We start from the raw sequence: 16,284 nt of genomic DNA on the forward strand, positions 1-16,284 counted from the left end.
ATAATCTCAAGTCAGTTGTTTGTCATTTTTCGTACCAAGTATAGAATCAAGGAACTGGAGGGAGATGGATGAAAGTGCTAGGCTCCGACATCAACAAGACAAGCCTTTCCACAGATATGCAGATGACACATGTCATCTGCGTATCTGACATGTCGTCTTGGTTGCATCAACAATTATGAATGTGTACAGCAACATGTGACCTCAGGCGGGTGTGCCACTTACGCAAAGCTCATTGATACACTGGATGAAATAATTTCTCTTCCTCAATAATGTGAAGATCCTCAGTTTAATCTTTGACGAAAGCCTGTCTTTTTATGAACACTTTGGGAATCAAGGACTGCATTTTTGCATCTTTCGTACTGCCAAATAAGGAATATCATGCCACAAACTGATACATTTGTTTCTTCTAGAAAGGAGTATTGTTGTTCCTGTGTATTGGGACAAAATATGGTTTTGGAAATTTTATAGCTGATCCAAGACACTTAAGTCAGAGTACTTCCTGGACTCAATGGCAATCGTATTATACCAAGCTGTTGAAGCGGTGCAGACAGCCCCAATATGACAGGCTGGCGTTGATTCCGGCTTTTGTTTGTAATTTGAAAGTACGGACTCCCGATGAAGACATGGTGTTGGGGAGGTTCTTGTAAAGCCACCATGCTTTAATCTGTAACGTTTCAGCCAAAGTTGACCTCTGATGACTGTTGTTGCTGTTTGCAAATACGAACACACACAAAAAAAAAATAATAAATAATGGTTTTCATAAAGCTATTTTTGGGAGTTATTATTTTTAAGTAAGCTGAACTAAGGTGCATGAAGTGTATTTTATGTAGTATTAAGTACTGCTCACACAGTGTTTGAAATCCATGTGTCTTCTCATCAGCGGCAGAGTTGGCAGAGCAGTCAGTGCTCTTGCCTTACACTCATGGGTTCGATCGCCAGACCGTGCGAGAATTTGTTTGGTGGAATATATTAATTTGACTCAAGGAATTTTAGTTCAAAAAGCTTGGTTGGAAGTTAACATTACTCAGATGCTTTCAGTGCTCACAACTTTAAAAGAAGAAGCTCGCTCAGATATGATAATTTCACTCTACTTGACACAGTTAAGTTCCTTTACTTAAATTTCCCAAGGTTTCCTAGATTCGTTTGAGTAAACTTCACTTGTTAGAATTTGCAGTGTTGTTTCTGTGGTTTTGAATCAGTTCCAGGTCACGTTACACTCATGGAGTTTCCTTGTGGTGTTGTGTTGTTCCACCCTGGTCTCTGCCTTTGATTACACTCGTTGCCAAGAGCTTCTTGCCAACATTATTCCTGTTTATGTCAATAAATCATTCCATGTGCTTGTTTCTCTTTCTGTTATTCAACTCGCTCTCATCAGTTTCGTTCCCATATCTTGTGCGTTGTTGGCCATTTGCATTTTTTTTTCCACAATTTTATTTCCTTAAATTTGTTTTTTGTCACAATTTCTATTCATATCTTCAATAAGAGATTTCTTTTTTCTGTGCAGCCTTTATATGGTTCTTTCTCTCCTGGTCTGCCACCTTCACCCCATGTCTCCTGGTCCCCTTCAACCCATACTTGACTATTTATCTTACGAGTTGTTCTCTCTTCTTTTCACTCTTCAGTAACTTCTAGCCAGGGGTGCAAATATTACTCCTGGAGAGCTCCTGTCCTGACTTGCATGTTTCAGCTCTTTCCCTGCTTTCACACACGTGAATCTTGAATCTCATGATTCTGTCATCATCAAGTGCCTTAAAAAGCCCAATAGTGAACCTGTCAATATAATCAGAAGGGAAAGACCTAAGACATGCAGGACAAGGGCTCACTTTAGTCCAAACCTCCTGAGGAGGATGACTAACATTTCTGATTTTGGATGTACTATCAGTTTCTTCCAGTTGAAAGCTGGTTTTCAAATGTGTTTGATATTAACATTTTATTATTAGATTTTGGGATAAAAATAAATTTTGAAATACCTGAGAGTCCTCATGCTTTGAGACTTACCCCCGTCACACTGACTACTGAGTCCACCAAGGCGGCGAACTGCTGTGCATTATGGTACGGAGTTGTGTGGGGGTATGTAGTCCATTGCAAATGGGGATACCACTTCTCATACAACCCCGGACCATCGGACACTGAAGTCCACCGACATGGCAATCGGGCATTACCTATACTCAATCAATGGAGTTGACAGGATTGACTACAGAGCTCATTAAACATTCTACCAAATGATTTAGCTAATTCTACAATAAATGATATACTTGTTGGCTGAGCACCAGGAAATATGAAAGAAAAACACTGTGAGGTAAATTCAATTTGAATTTTTGCTGGCCAACTTGTACACACACACACACACACACACACACACACACACACACACACACACACACATATCACTGCTGAATTTCTTGCAAAGCTTTAATACACCAAGAGTGGAGAAGTAAGAGAGCTAAATCAGATGTTTAACCAGAACCATGTTCAGCCTTTCAAGCTGATGGAGGTTAGAGATACACAGGAAAGATTTGGGAGACAGCTGAAGGTTTAATCAGTTAACCAAAATCCAAATCAAACAGGCTTTGGTAAAGTTCATTGAGCAGCTGGCCAGGCAAGTCTAAAACATGGTTGAAAGAAAAACAAGAATGCTTGTACGGTATTGTAATACTTAGTTTTCATATTGGTACAACATTTTTTAAGTCGATTTTTTTTTCACTCTGAGCTTACTTTTATTCCACCCTAAAAGATTATGACTGCTTTATGATCTTTCCAGTATTGGTGTTCCCTCACCTGGTTTATCTGTTCCCAGTCACTTGATTTTGTACCCATTTGAGTCTGTATATAGGTGAGTACTGGAGAGTAGGCCATGTGTGGTTGTATGTAGTTTGTGGTGGGTAGGGAGTGGAACCCTTTTTAAATCATGTTAAGCAGCTTTATTTGTTGTCTGAAAGGTCCTTTAAAAATTAGGATTGATTACTTTATTGACTGAAAAGGGATCCAAAGGTCGTAGCTCAAGTCAGCTGAAATTAATGTGAAAAAAGTCCACCACACTGTAACTCGGCAACTTAACAGTATGTTATTTCCAGGGTACACATAGCCTTTAAATGGCCAATTAACAACAACCCAGCACATGAACGAATGGTGACGTGATGATCATCATGTAGGTTTTCATTGTGTGTATTCCACAGAATGTTGCATAACACAGGAAGCTAGTTATTAAAGATTGTAAGACAACCCCACCCTAAATTCTCAGATCTATTTCCTTGAAAGATGAAAAGACATTGCCCAGTATGTTATTACTTACAGTAATCTTATTAATCTTGAAAGCATTTCCTTGTTGCCAAATAAGTCACTCCTATCGTGTGAAAATCCACTAAATATCAGGTTGGCCATCATACGTACGTGTTTAAGACCAATTCGACTGGCAACAAACTGTGATTTCCACAATCTTATAAGTTCACATCGAGCTACACTGTACAATATGAAATAATAATCTGTGGGCATGATATAAAGCTTTCTGTGTGCACATTATTCAATGCTGTGTGTTGATTGCGTGAGGAAAACGCTAGGTGAATCGCAGCCTACACCGTAGATAAGTCAACTGAATGTGCAAGAAATAAATGTTAGAAGTGTTCGCCATCCATCTACGAAAAAGAAACTTCACAATTTGACAACACTGAAAAGTCTTGCCTGCCACGTGATTTGAGCTTAGCCAACATTCGACACACCCACACTCTGTCAAAGAATTTGCACATGGATGACGTTGACATTTTCATTGTTTGGTGACCTGAAGGCAATTAAAAACTGTATTATTAGCACTTTTATTACCACGCCATCTCTCACCATGTATCAACAGCACCTTCAAATCACATGAACTCTGATCTGCATTAAACATTGCATGAGCACTGACTGCCTGTGATTATCCAACTCCACATGCATGTGGCACTCAGTCACGAATTCATTACACATATATACAATCAGTCAGTGATCAGTCAGTCACTTTTCAGGTGAAACTTTCTTGAAATACCATTACGGCCGTGATGGTTTCGACATGAGTGTGCCTGTGTGAGTGCAGGACCTGAGCATTGCTTCATCGCCTGCACCTGCGGAGCCTGACTGGGGAGAAGCTCGTCAGTCCTGTCAGCCGATCCCAAGAAGCCACCTGAGGGAATAAAAGTGTCTGGCAAATCACAGACTGGCAGCTAGCTACAACTAGCGACGCTCACGTGGCTCTTGTAGTCAGTTATTTGGAAATTGAGGCACTCGGTTCTTTGTTGTTTAGTCTTGGTTTCAGGAACCTTTGTTGCATTCCCATTAGTATGAGTTACCTTTTGGCTTTTGTGCTGTGATAGCTTTAGGTTAGCGTCTATTTTTGTTCTTGTGAGATCTTGTTTTTTTTCTTTTTTTTTTTGTCAATAAATAATTTTATTTGCCACTTAACACCGTGGTCTTTACATTACTTCCTTTTCCCCAACGAGTTGGTCGTAACATGAGTTGGTCGTAACATAAGTGGGAGCTCGTCCAGGACACACATCAGTTAAAAGGAGACCTGGAAGATAAAAGTTATTTTCAATTAAAAGCTAGATTTGGTAAGATGTAAAATGACATCCTTAAGACAGCCTTATGACTTCACGGGCTATTTTACACTGATCTATTCAATGAATTGCAGTTTTCAGGTGTGTTACACTCTGTGGTTTCTCTTGTAGAAATACACCCATTTGGAATTTCCATAGACTATGGTTTCATAGTTTTTGTCACTGCTGTTATACTGATGATCCGTGTCTTTTCCTCCCACGTCACCCACCTGTTGGTCTTCACACGAATTTCATTGTGGCATGTTACCATCAAGGTCACGGGGTTTAGGATTCCATTTAATGACGGAAAAAAGACATTCTTTTACATGAAAACAAAACGAAAACACGTTGGTACTTTAAAATTTACTTTGTCATTTGAGAGCTTTCTTATAAACTCTTTTTTTTTTCTGAATAATCATCCAAGTGATGAGTGAAACACCACACGTGACCATACACATGGACGCCCCAATGCTCCGTGTGCCATGTGAGTAGCGCAGCACACCGCGCCGCTACTTAACCCCCCCCCCCCCCCCCCCCCCCCCCCCCCCCCCACATCTTCCCCCGATCCGATGCTCTGTGTGAGCACTGCAAGAACTTTTCGGAGTATCAACAGGTGGTACAGTCTTGTTTTGGCAATCAGGAACACATAATTTCACAAGGGGAAATTGACACACGTGAAAACGTGAATTGCCTCTGGTGTGTTGCATCTTTATCATTGTCTCTACAATAAAAAAGAATGAGTCACTGAACTATTTCCTCATTGCTTTTTCATTGCATAGATGCCACTGTGCAGCTTTTGCATTCTTTTGACAATAAGTTGTGAGTCTCTTCACAACCACCATTTTTGCTCTTCTTCAATTAATTGATCAAGTTGTGAACTTAAGAGATGTCAGTAACTCCTCAGCTTTAATGTGTTTATAACTTCTGATAAATAGAGCTGATACTAAATTACAAATGTTGATGATGAGGTCATTGATCGCTGAACTTCAGCAGCTTCAGTTACTTTGAGCAGGGAGGAAACCACTGTTCTGGTGAATGCCCCCCCCCCACCCCCAATTATTTTTATAGCAGGGAGGATAAAATCTATCTGCACATCTCAGCCATTAAAGCCACTTCTTCAGCAGACACAGGCACCATCATGAGGGAGGCACAAGGTTTTATGTCCCCACAAAGTCAAAGTTAGTGGTGCAAAAAAAAAAAAAAAAAAAAAAAAAGCGAGACATGAAACACCTGGTCAGTGTCCTTGAAGGGGAGCTGTGACATAAGAAAGCCTGCTTACTGGGGTCGGCTTCTGCTGTTCAGTCCTCTCTGTTCTGACCATCACTGATAAATACAGCGAGAAACATTTCAGGTGTACTGTGGAGAAATTGAATGTTGATGAAATGAGGCGTTACCACATGGAGGTCCTGCTTATCACAGTCAGGGAACATCAGCACGATTTAACCAAATACCGCAGTTATTAAGTGAGTGAAACATTAAATATGGATGAGTGAGTTATTTGTGGCACTGCCAGTGAAAGCAGCAAACGCATCTACCAGAGGCGTCATCGGTGCTGAAGCCAAAAGTGAGATTCGTATGCTGGTACAAAGTGTGGTAGCTGAAGACCTCTGCCCCCTGTGGAGCAGCATGGTCTCTCAAAGACTGAATAGTTCCATCCATTATTGATAAATGGATCTACTTTGACCCATAAATATTCATTACATTTGGTTAGCTTGTTTGCTGCCTTTGATTGAGAGAAATTGGATTACTCTTGGTACATTCTACCGGCCACCACAGTGATGGCGCGGTTTTCTGAGGAGGTAGTCCTTTGGGATGGTTAAATTAATGAATGCTGATCTCAAGTTGACATCAGTGCCAGGAAACTATAAAAACACATGCAATAATAAATGTATTTTAAAATGGACAAGAGGCAGGCATGCACACTCTGGCATATATAACAAGTGAGTAGATTTTGGCTTAAATACAAGAGTTCCCCGTATATGGGGTCATGACAACAGCCTAAAACCCTGGCGGGATGATAAATCTCTGCTTTTCATTTTTCTAGTTCACCCACGCACCTCGAATTAATCCGTGGGTTCAAAGAGATCGCACCCCATGTGCACGCTGCGTGCTGTCAGTGAGGGGTGCACCCATCTCGTCTCCCCCCGCTCCTCTGGAGGCCCAGGGTATGCTCCGGGAGGAGTGAGGAGCGTGTGCTGATCGGCTGTTGCATGCTGAGTGATGACGATAGCCAAGATAAGTAAAACCCACCTCCGGTTCATTTAAATGCCCGCGCACGGCTCTCTCCGAGCTCGTCACAGTGTCCCCTCTCCGCTCAGTATTTATAAAGCGCCCCGGTGCGCGCAAAGGCACAAGCGTGCCTCGTCTCTGGAGAGGCAGAGCGCGCAGCTGAGACTTGGAGACGGAATTTCTTTTCTTTCTTTCTTTTTTTTTTCTTTTTCTTTTTTCCTTTTTTGGGTGAGGAGGAGGGATGAAAGAGCCGTGCAGCCGCTGCTGAGGAAAGGAAAAGACGCAGGAGTTTTACCCCAAGTTGACAGCAGCAGGTCGTTCTGACCGCGACCTCGTTCTCAGGGGTGAGTTGTTGTTGTTGTTGTTGATGTTTTAATCCACTGCTGCGTTTTTCCTCTTTTGTTCCTGTAGGAAAACTACGCCGCGAATGCCGCCAGTGACTGAGAATGAACGGAGTCCGATAACAAACAGAGCGTGTCCTAAAACATATGCAAATATGCAAACCCGTCGTTTCTGAAGAAAACAATCAAACAAGCATACTGAAAACTCTTTCTCGCACACAAAACTGGAGTTTGCATCCTCTCTTGCGTTGTTGCTAGTCCTGTTGTTGTTTTTCGGCTTCATAAGTGTCGCCAGAACTTGTTGCGGAGAGAACTACACACTGGTGGTCCATCAGAACATCTTGTGCGTTTTTATCGACTGCGCTGGTGCTGGCGAGGAGAGCGGTGCGTAATAGTGACCGTTCTAATTACTTGTCTTGGCATTTTTATTTTACATTTAAGACAAGTGGCGCACCTCATCCCGTTTCCTGTCCTACTTTTTTTCTCAATAAACCAAAGAATCCTACTTGCTGTTCTCTTGGTAGCAACGCGCGGATGTGCCTTTGTACTGTTCTGCACATTCCTGTTATTATTTTCTGCAATCTCATAACCACGGAGAGAGAGAAACGAGTTATTATTTTTTATTTTATTTTGATGCTACTGCAGTTAAATTGCACATGTGAAGCGTTGCATTTGTTTATGTTGTTGCATACCGAGGCAGCCATATATAACCAACAACGCCGATAATTTGGGTTAATGCAAAATCCAATCGACCTATTAATCAGTTTATATCCACTGATCATCTATTACAGACGTGAGAACCTGTTGGATTCACGCTCTTAAACACCTTTATATGTAAGGCTTTTTGATTTCAGCGTTATATTCAACATGTGAGCATAAATCAACAACAACGTGTGGGTGTATCTCTGCAAGACTGACCGTAAACGCATTGGGGGGAAGCCCACCTTTGGCCCCTGGTTCACTACAGAGTGAGTAGTCCGTGCAATTTGCATATTTGTCTCAAAAATATTCTTTAGAATTGCGGAAAGTACAAAATCTGAGCGTGAACTCCACTAAAAACGATCCAGTCATATTTCACAAAAATAAATCGTTTGAGCGACTTTTGGACTCTTTGGAATGAAACACCTACATTTATATAGTTTGAATATCAGACATCTGTGCAGGAATGTGTCGACAATCTATAAACAAAATGATAGTTTATATATAGAAAGATTGGACTGATATAAATGTTAATTCAAGCAGACCAGACCCCAGTACCCCCCCCCCCCCTTAAAAAAAAAAAAAACCCTTATTCGTCGCACATTTGCATCAATTTCCATCTTAGATATTGGCAATTTCTTATCTTGGTGGGGTGCAGCTACAAAGAGTAAGGTTTAAAGGATCCGACTTTTCAAGTTATTCCTGTGCCCCAGGACAGCTGAGCCAATATTCATGAACGGGCGGTACTTTTTCTTCAGAAAATCAGCCCAAGACTTCACGTCCTGAATGAGATATAGGAAGGATCTGCATATGCGGACATGAAATGTTCAAATTGTACCACCATAAACGCAATCGCACACGCATCAAGATGATCAATTAAAAAGACGCGAGTCGATTGGGGAAGTTGGTTGTAGTTATATAAGCACGCATTCAAGTGCAGTCCATCGGATTTGTGGCTGTAGCAAAGCATGCAGACTCTCTGCGTGTCTTGCGGATGAGTTGTGCTAAAAAAAAAAACAATGTTGTGTGAAGTCGGGCAGCGTTCACACGCTGTGGAGAAGGCGGAGCGCTGACCTTGGTGCTGAATTACTCCTGCGACGCGCATCGTGGCCGCAGACGCACAGAACAGCCTCTCTCTCTCTCTCTCGCTCTCTCTCTCTCTCTCTCTCTCTCTCTCTCTCTCTCTCTCTCTCTCTCTCTCTCTCTCTCTCTTTCTTTGCGTGCGCGCGCGCGCGTCATAGAGAGCCTACTGTACGTGCAAGGCGACACCACCCACGCAGCCAGATGTAACGATTTTAAAGAAGAGCTGATGCGCTCGTCGTGGCTTTGCGTTGAAGAATGTTGCTGTCTGTAAAACTGGGCCAGTGAAGGGTCATTGTATCTTCCGTTTTGATGCAAAGTTCATTGCAACTGCAGAGGTAACAATAATTGGGTTTAAAAAGATTTTGTGTAGTCTGAATTGTCCCGTTTGCTATTGTGATTATGCAAAGACATGTGGAAACATCATTTGTCTGTGTAATAAAAGGACACATTCAGACACTCAAACGTGACACTAAAGCATTTTCTGTGGCTGCACCAGGCAGTAAAAAAGAAAAACACTGTCTGCTCTTCGAAAACCTTCAGTGTTAGAGACTCTTTTATGTCTGAACAGAACATCAGTGTGTCTGTGATTTCCAGAACTGCTGTCTCTCAGCCAGACAGTTTATGGAGACTTCAGCTGACTGGAAAGTGTTTGAAAATAAAACTTTGTATTTCCCTTGGGGGTGAAAACCAGTAGTGGAGGAAGTACTATGTGTGAGGAAGAAATTACATCATTAAAAGAAACCCACTCCTGAATCCAGACTTGCAAAATGAAGAGTATATATTTACTCTGACGAAAGAATCATTTGAATGGCTTCACAGTAGAATTAATTATGGGAACAAACATTGAAGCTTTGCAGGTGTTTTTCTGAAATAAACCCTTAAAAAGTCTAAAACCACCTGGTCTAAGTATTCTGATCACGGGTACACAGGAAAAGGGTCTCAGCTACAATCCCTAACCGTGCGTAAACTCTGGTGTGTTGTGTTGATATGTAGAGTCGAAATGCTGTCAGGCTATGTAAGATCTAATATCCACACTATCTCCATGTCATCAATATGCAATGTTGCATCGATGCAGTTTAAGCTGCCGTCCTGTGTTTTTATGGTTAATATTTTGATTGTTCACTTTTAACCACCAAACATTAGACTCTTATTTAAACTGTATTTTATTATCAAACACTCTGTTTCTGCAACAATATTCAGTCAAATCAGTGGGAAAATCAGTTGAAATCCACATATAATTTGTAGATCATTTTTAATCTCTGTGTTATTTATTTAGTTTTTTTCCTTTGAAAAATCTTTATATTACATTTTGTCATGATTATGCCAAGCGCTTCAAAAAAATGGACTAGCAATAGTTTCATAGCAGAGTTCTCAATAAGATTCGATCAATTTTCCTGTCGATAACCTGGAGCCTCCCTTCCTAATCTCATACATTTCAGTAATTGCATGAGATGTACTGACTTGTTTCTTAATTCATTTGTTTTTAAAAAAATCTTTTTTTCTCGTACGTCAGTCGTGAAGGTTTCACAATATAATCACATCATAACTAATATCTGAGAACCCTTTCTGTAATGCAGTGCACTTATTGGCATTGTTTGTCTTTTGTAATATTTGCCTTTATAACACCAGAGGTTGCTACCACTGTTGTGGGTGTGAGCAGATCTGATTGGTGATATAATAAGTTTTATATGTTCAAGACAATATTGTGCATCTACTGCTCAAAAGAACTTAATGATGTGTGTAATATTACCTCCGAAAACACCCAGCTGTAATGACCCGTGCAGCCTCTTTGACTGATGTTAAATTGCTGCACTGTAAACAAATCATGCAGTCAAGGTAATTTCCTCCAAAACTAATAGAACTTTTATTTCCCCGCCTCCTTTTTCCTTCTGTTGCTTTTCAGAAACATCCCTGGGGGCACAAGCACACACCATCACACACAGGCACCATGCAGGAATCGGAGCCCACAGTGTGCCAGCTGCAGCCCAACATCATCTCAGTGCGCCTCTTCAAGAGGAAGGTTGGTGGTCTGGGCTTTCTGGTGAAGCAGAGGGTGTCCAAGCCACCTGTCATTGTGTCAGATCTGATCCGCGGCGGCGCGGCAGAGGAATGCGGCCTGGTGCAGGTGGGTGACATTGTGCTGGCTGTGAACAACAAGCCCCTGGTGGACCTGTCCTACGAGCGGGCCCTGGAAACGCTCAAAAATGTGCTGCCCGAGAGCCACGCTGTGCTGATCCTCCGCGGTCCCGAGGGCTTCACCACCCACCTGGAGACCACTCTGTCCGGGGATGGCCGCCAGCGCACCGTGAGGATCACACGCCCCACGTTCCCGCCCTCAAAGTCTTACGACCAGTGGTCCCCCCTCAGTGCGCTGAGCCCCGGGCAGCAGCAGCAGATCAACAAAGAGCCCCAGCTCAGGGCCATTGAGAACCTGTCCTCCCCGTCCATCACTCAGTCCCTCATGCAGAGGGGCGGCGTGCAGGGCCAGGACCCCCTGCTCCTGAGGGACGTGGGCCGCGGAGCCCTCCTGTGCAACGGGCTGGAGGAGAACAATGAGCTCCTGAAGGAGATCGAACCGGTGTTACGCCTCATCAAAAACAGCAAACGGGAGATCAATGGAGAAGGCCAGAGGAATGCTGGGAAAAGGGACACCGAGATTCAAGTGGCTGGGTAATTTCAGACCTGATACTCCTTTATCGATCCCTGTAGTTAAAACATCATTGTCCTCAATTCTCTCCACAGACATGCAGTCAAAGTATGGATAGAATTAGAACTTGAGGACCCTTCAAAAGCAGCAGTTATAGGCTGAAACAAGGACTTGCACCTGGTCCTGTGATTGAATGCATCCCTTTTCACTCTCCCACCCCGCAGTCTTTGAACCACCTGACGCATCTGTTTCATTAGCTGTTACAGACAGCCTCTAATTCAGCTAATATGACTCAGTGTACAGCGCCAAGTAATTACTGTCTCCATGTTGGTCTCCAGCAAACCCTACTTATAATGACATTGCTCTCCAGACTAATCATGACCATTTCAGATGCTATTATTCAATTACTGAACCAGCTGCTTTATGTAGGTTCACGTAAACTTCCTTTTGACACTTTTTCAGAAAACTTCTTTGTTTTTTGGCTTTTGAGCCAGGTCATAAACTTAAGATTTTTCTGTCTTTCTTATGAATTTATTTTAATTCCTGGGCCACACACGGACCATTGTAATTCCTAAACAGGCCAGGTCAGTGAAATGACAGCATAATAATCTAGAAATAATGAGAAATCAAGGTGTTTATTATGAAGGAGGGACATTATATATGATAAAAAAAAGTCACAAAAAAAACCCCACACTGAATTGAATATCTCTCTCCAAATAGGTTAAATTTTTTTGTTTAAATTTAGAATATTATTATGATTGTCCATATTTTAAAAAGACCTTTTATTGTGCAAAGTCTCTTCTTCAGAGTAATGTGACAAAGGGCACTCAGTGTCTACAGATTTCAGCATGGCTTTGATAATATTGCAATTTTGCTGCTTCATCTTCCACTGAGTCTATCTATCTATCTATCTATCTATCTATCTATCTATCTATCTATCTATCTATCTATCTATCTATCTATCTATCGGCCTGTTTTGTTCTGAATGCCTTATGTTTCGTGCCACTATGTTAAATTGTGTTTATTTAATGATATCTAATGACCAGCATGCGAGGTAGTGTTGAAATGCTTTATGAACAGTATTTTGCCACATGCATTCCATCCTTTTGTCAGTAATTGGAGCCTCTTACTGTGACCCTAATTAGCATTTATAATATTAGGAGCACATGAATAACCATTTCACAAACAAGACTGTGCATGCACAATACTATAGGCTGCATATTTTTAATAATTCTCTCCAGCAAATTAATCTTTTTCAGTTATTTATTGACACTGAGACTGCCTTTTATTATAATAAATGAAAGGTGAAATATGCGATCTTTTACTCTAACACGAGTGTACCAACATTTTTACCTCATCTGGTCTAAATATCATCTTTTCTGTTCTAGTATTTTCTTGTGCTCGTCTAAAAAACACTTATTTTTATATTTATTACAACTACTTAACTATATTGGACCAGACAAATCTAATAAAATTATACATTCGTCCATACAGTCACTCACCTGTTCATGAGTTACTTCAGGTTGGTTAATACTATTTACACAGTAAGATGATAAAGAGAACTGTAAATTAATATCAACAAGATAATCATTCTATATATTTGAACAATTAAATGAAACCATTAAAAAAACAAAAAGCCACACCTAACTTAAGTGTTTTTTTTGTTTTTTTTTTTTTTTTTTTAGGTAAAGTCCTCTGCTCTTAAACTGACTGCAATTGTTTATTCAAAACTGAAAAAAAAATTCTGAAGGACAGGTTTTTTTTTTGTTTTTTGTTTTTTTTTGCTTATTGTGCAGTCATAATTGCTTATCTGCTACAGGCAGCTTGTTCCAAAGTTGTCATTTTGTTCCTCATCAGTTTTGTGAAAGAGCCAAACTTTGCACTCAGTCTTTTTTGGGTGTAGAGGTCAGGCGCAGCAGTGTTTCTGCAAGAAAGAATTTGAGAAGTGTGAAATTGGCATTGGCACTGTGTATTTAACTTGTCGCCTTTTGTAATGCTTAATGAGCAACAAGGCTGAAATGTTGCATTCGTACTTTGTTAAAAGGTTCATTCTGGACCAGCTGGTCATGAGGCTTCTCAGTCGGAGCCCATCCTCCACTAAATGCTCTGCACAGTGCATTATTGGCGTCTCAGTTTTCTGCCATTGTACTCCCACGTCCAGTTGAAATCAGATTGAGGCTACTGTCTCCTTGAATCAATGTTTCATTCTTGACCATTCCAAGCACATCCTCTTCTCTTTCATAAATGACCCTTGAGTGATTCATTGCTTTCTAAGGAAACACACATTTTAAAAAAAGATATTCTCCCCGAAAAGGGTCGCCTATGTTTTCATGGACAAAGCTCGAAATAGTATTTGAGAGTACAGGCAATATAAATCTTGCTGGAACTCATTTGGTAGCCTGAAGAGATGGTAAACTGAATTTATTTTTTTGCTTGAGAGGAAAACTTTTCTCAAGTCAAAGAACAGCTAAATAGATAATCAATAGTGGTTGTTCTCTCTTGGCAATATTTCATTGCAGCAACAACTCTTAAATTAAGCCTTGATGATTGTTTTCTGGAAATAGAAAGCCATTTTATAACTAATACTACTTGTTTTCAGATGAGAAGCGGCTCCAATTCGCTTTTCAGCATGAGGCTGATGATTCCGCACGTCAGCGCTAATGACAAACGGCACACTCAACTTCTCTGATTCCTTCTGCGTGTTCGAGCACCACCTCTGACATGCGTCAAAAAATACGTTCGCAAGGAGATAGAGCGAAAGGAAACCTATTTGGATTTAGAATTAGTTTGGACACGCGCTTGCGTTCGGTGGTGGTTGTGTGAAAGGTGGTGGGAGGTGAAATTCACGTGGGCGTTTTTCGATTGGAAGAACGCAAACTTCAGTTGTCACGGAAATGAGTTTACTGCCTTCATTCACATCTCAGGTGGTTTGACACAATCGTCGCTCAGGGACCCCTTCCTCCTCCACCCAGGCAGTCTCATCGGGCTTCATACAGTCATGTGGAATAAGTAGGTGCACCCCAAGGAAATTTGTTTAAAATAAAATAAAAAAAAAAACAGCACACTTGATCTTCTCTGATCAAGAGAACATTTTTCAATTACATAAAGTTTGCATTTTGTTTTTATTTGCACAATTTAAATGAATGTACCTATAATTTGGGATCCTTGAGAAACTGAACATTACCCGAAATCGAGGAAACAGAGCTTCATATCGAACTGACTCCTATCTGTAAATCTTCTCTTTCACACCTGTTGATATTCTTCTGACACTAATAAGTTTTGACAGTTATCTTCTCTTATCTCTTCCTGCCTGCACTCTCTTCTTCACCTCTTTTGTTCATTGCTTTGGATAATCGGCTCTTTCTAATTCAACGCATCCATCTTCACTGTTTTGCATGTTCGCCCTTGCAGTTACACACGTGCGTTGGGTCTGGTCTCGACTGACCCACCCCAGCCATGAACCCATATGTTGTTCTGACTGCACAGTTAAGAAAAAAATAATATTGTAAAACCTGCCGATCCTGGTATTTTAAGGCATTTTGGAAGCGGAAAAAGGAGCAAAAGCAATTAATTCATCTTACACTTTTGGATGAAGTGCTTTGCTGTGGAGGTATTTCAGGCCTGGATAAAGAGAACTCTTTTAAGCTTTTAGCAAAAAGGCTGTAGATGCCACTGACCCTGGCTACCAAAAGTAAAAAAAAAGGTTCCACAAGATTTAAAATGAATGACTCCACTTTTAGTGAGGAAAAAAATGTCAGTGGTGTAAGTTTTTACAGGGCTGACTGCAAATAACAGTAAATTCAAAATGTTTCATGCACTTTTAGCAATCTTCTGCTTCACAGGCTGCTGGAAGGTCTGGCGTTCATTCGTGTCAACATGCAAGCATTCACAATAGAACATACTGTTCATATTGGAACAAAATGAGAAAAAGGTCCACTGTTCACAAGGAGAGAACAAACTTTCAACTTATAACTATGCAAACATGATTTCATCAGGATGCAGTCTTGTGCTTGAGTTCTGTTACGGTTTGGTGACAGTTTCTTTGTAGTTTGGTTATTTGAGGAACATTTTTGAGGCATTATGATTTGATTAAGGTCAGTCTTTTTTCCTTCTAGTTTCAAAGGCACAACATTAAGCTGAATAGGTCACTTTATGTTAACACTTGAATTTTCAAAATTTAGGCTGTTGAGGTGAAAATAAAGATGCAAGTAACTGTGTCTGAGTCCTATAGTGAGAATTCACCAGTCCAGCAGTCAGGCACTTGTAGTCCACTGAACCAAACACGAGTCTCTGCACCTACGATATCCTGAACAGAGAAATCCCTGTGTGGGTGTGCAGAGCCTGAAGACATCATGGAGGGTTTCCTGATTTAACAGTGTTTTGGATCATCTACAAGCCCATGTTTTATGCATTAAGAGGAGAAAAAAGAAAGAAAGCTTGTTAACTGTGTGTGTGTGTGTGTGTGTGTGTGTGTGTGTGTGTGTGTGTGTGTGTGGTTGCATAAGCATATGTGTGTGCGCATGGTTTAGCTGGGGGTTTAAATGAAAACAAAAGACTATCTTGCACCAGGTGCGGGTTCACACACTTGACAGAAAATTGTATGTGACTTGCAGGGACCTTGGCGTGGGAAATGGCACATCACCTCAGCTGGCCAGAGATAACGACAGAATGCTGGAAAACATGCCGGTGGTGCTCAACAAGGCTGACGCCGACAAGGTAAAGG

At 41.1% G+C, this 16,284-nt stretch overlaps 1 protein-coding gene across 1 annotated transcript in view; it reads left to right on the forward strand.

Moving 5' to 3' along the window:
- The first annotated feature begins 6,828 nt into the window (after positions 1-6,828).
- The window catches only part of nos1 (nitric oxide synthase 1 (neuronal)), a 45,732-nt gene continuing 36,276 nt past the window's right edge, over positions 6,829-16,284 (forward strand). Inside the window, exons 1-3 of the mRNA XM_030104310.1 lie at positions 6,829-7,135; positions 10,818-11,584; positions 16,175-16,277. Of these exons, the coding sequence (XP_029960170.1) occupies positions 10,863-11,584; positions 16,175-16,277 (825 nt within the window). The 5' untranslated portion in view covers positions 6,829-7,135; positions 10,818-10,862. The remainder of the gene's footprint in view (positions 7,136-10,817; positions 11,585-16,174; positions 16,278-16,284) is intronic.

The sequence above is a fragment of the Salarias fasciatus genome, chromosome 12 (genome assembly GCF_902148845.1).
Source record: "Salarias fasciatus chromosome 12, fSalaFa1.1, whole genome shotgun sequence".
In the NCBI taxonomy this organism is placed as follows: domain Eukaryota; kingdom Metazoa; phylum Chordata; class Actinopteri; order Blenniiformes; family Blenniidae; genus Salarias; species Salarias fasciatus.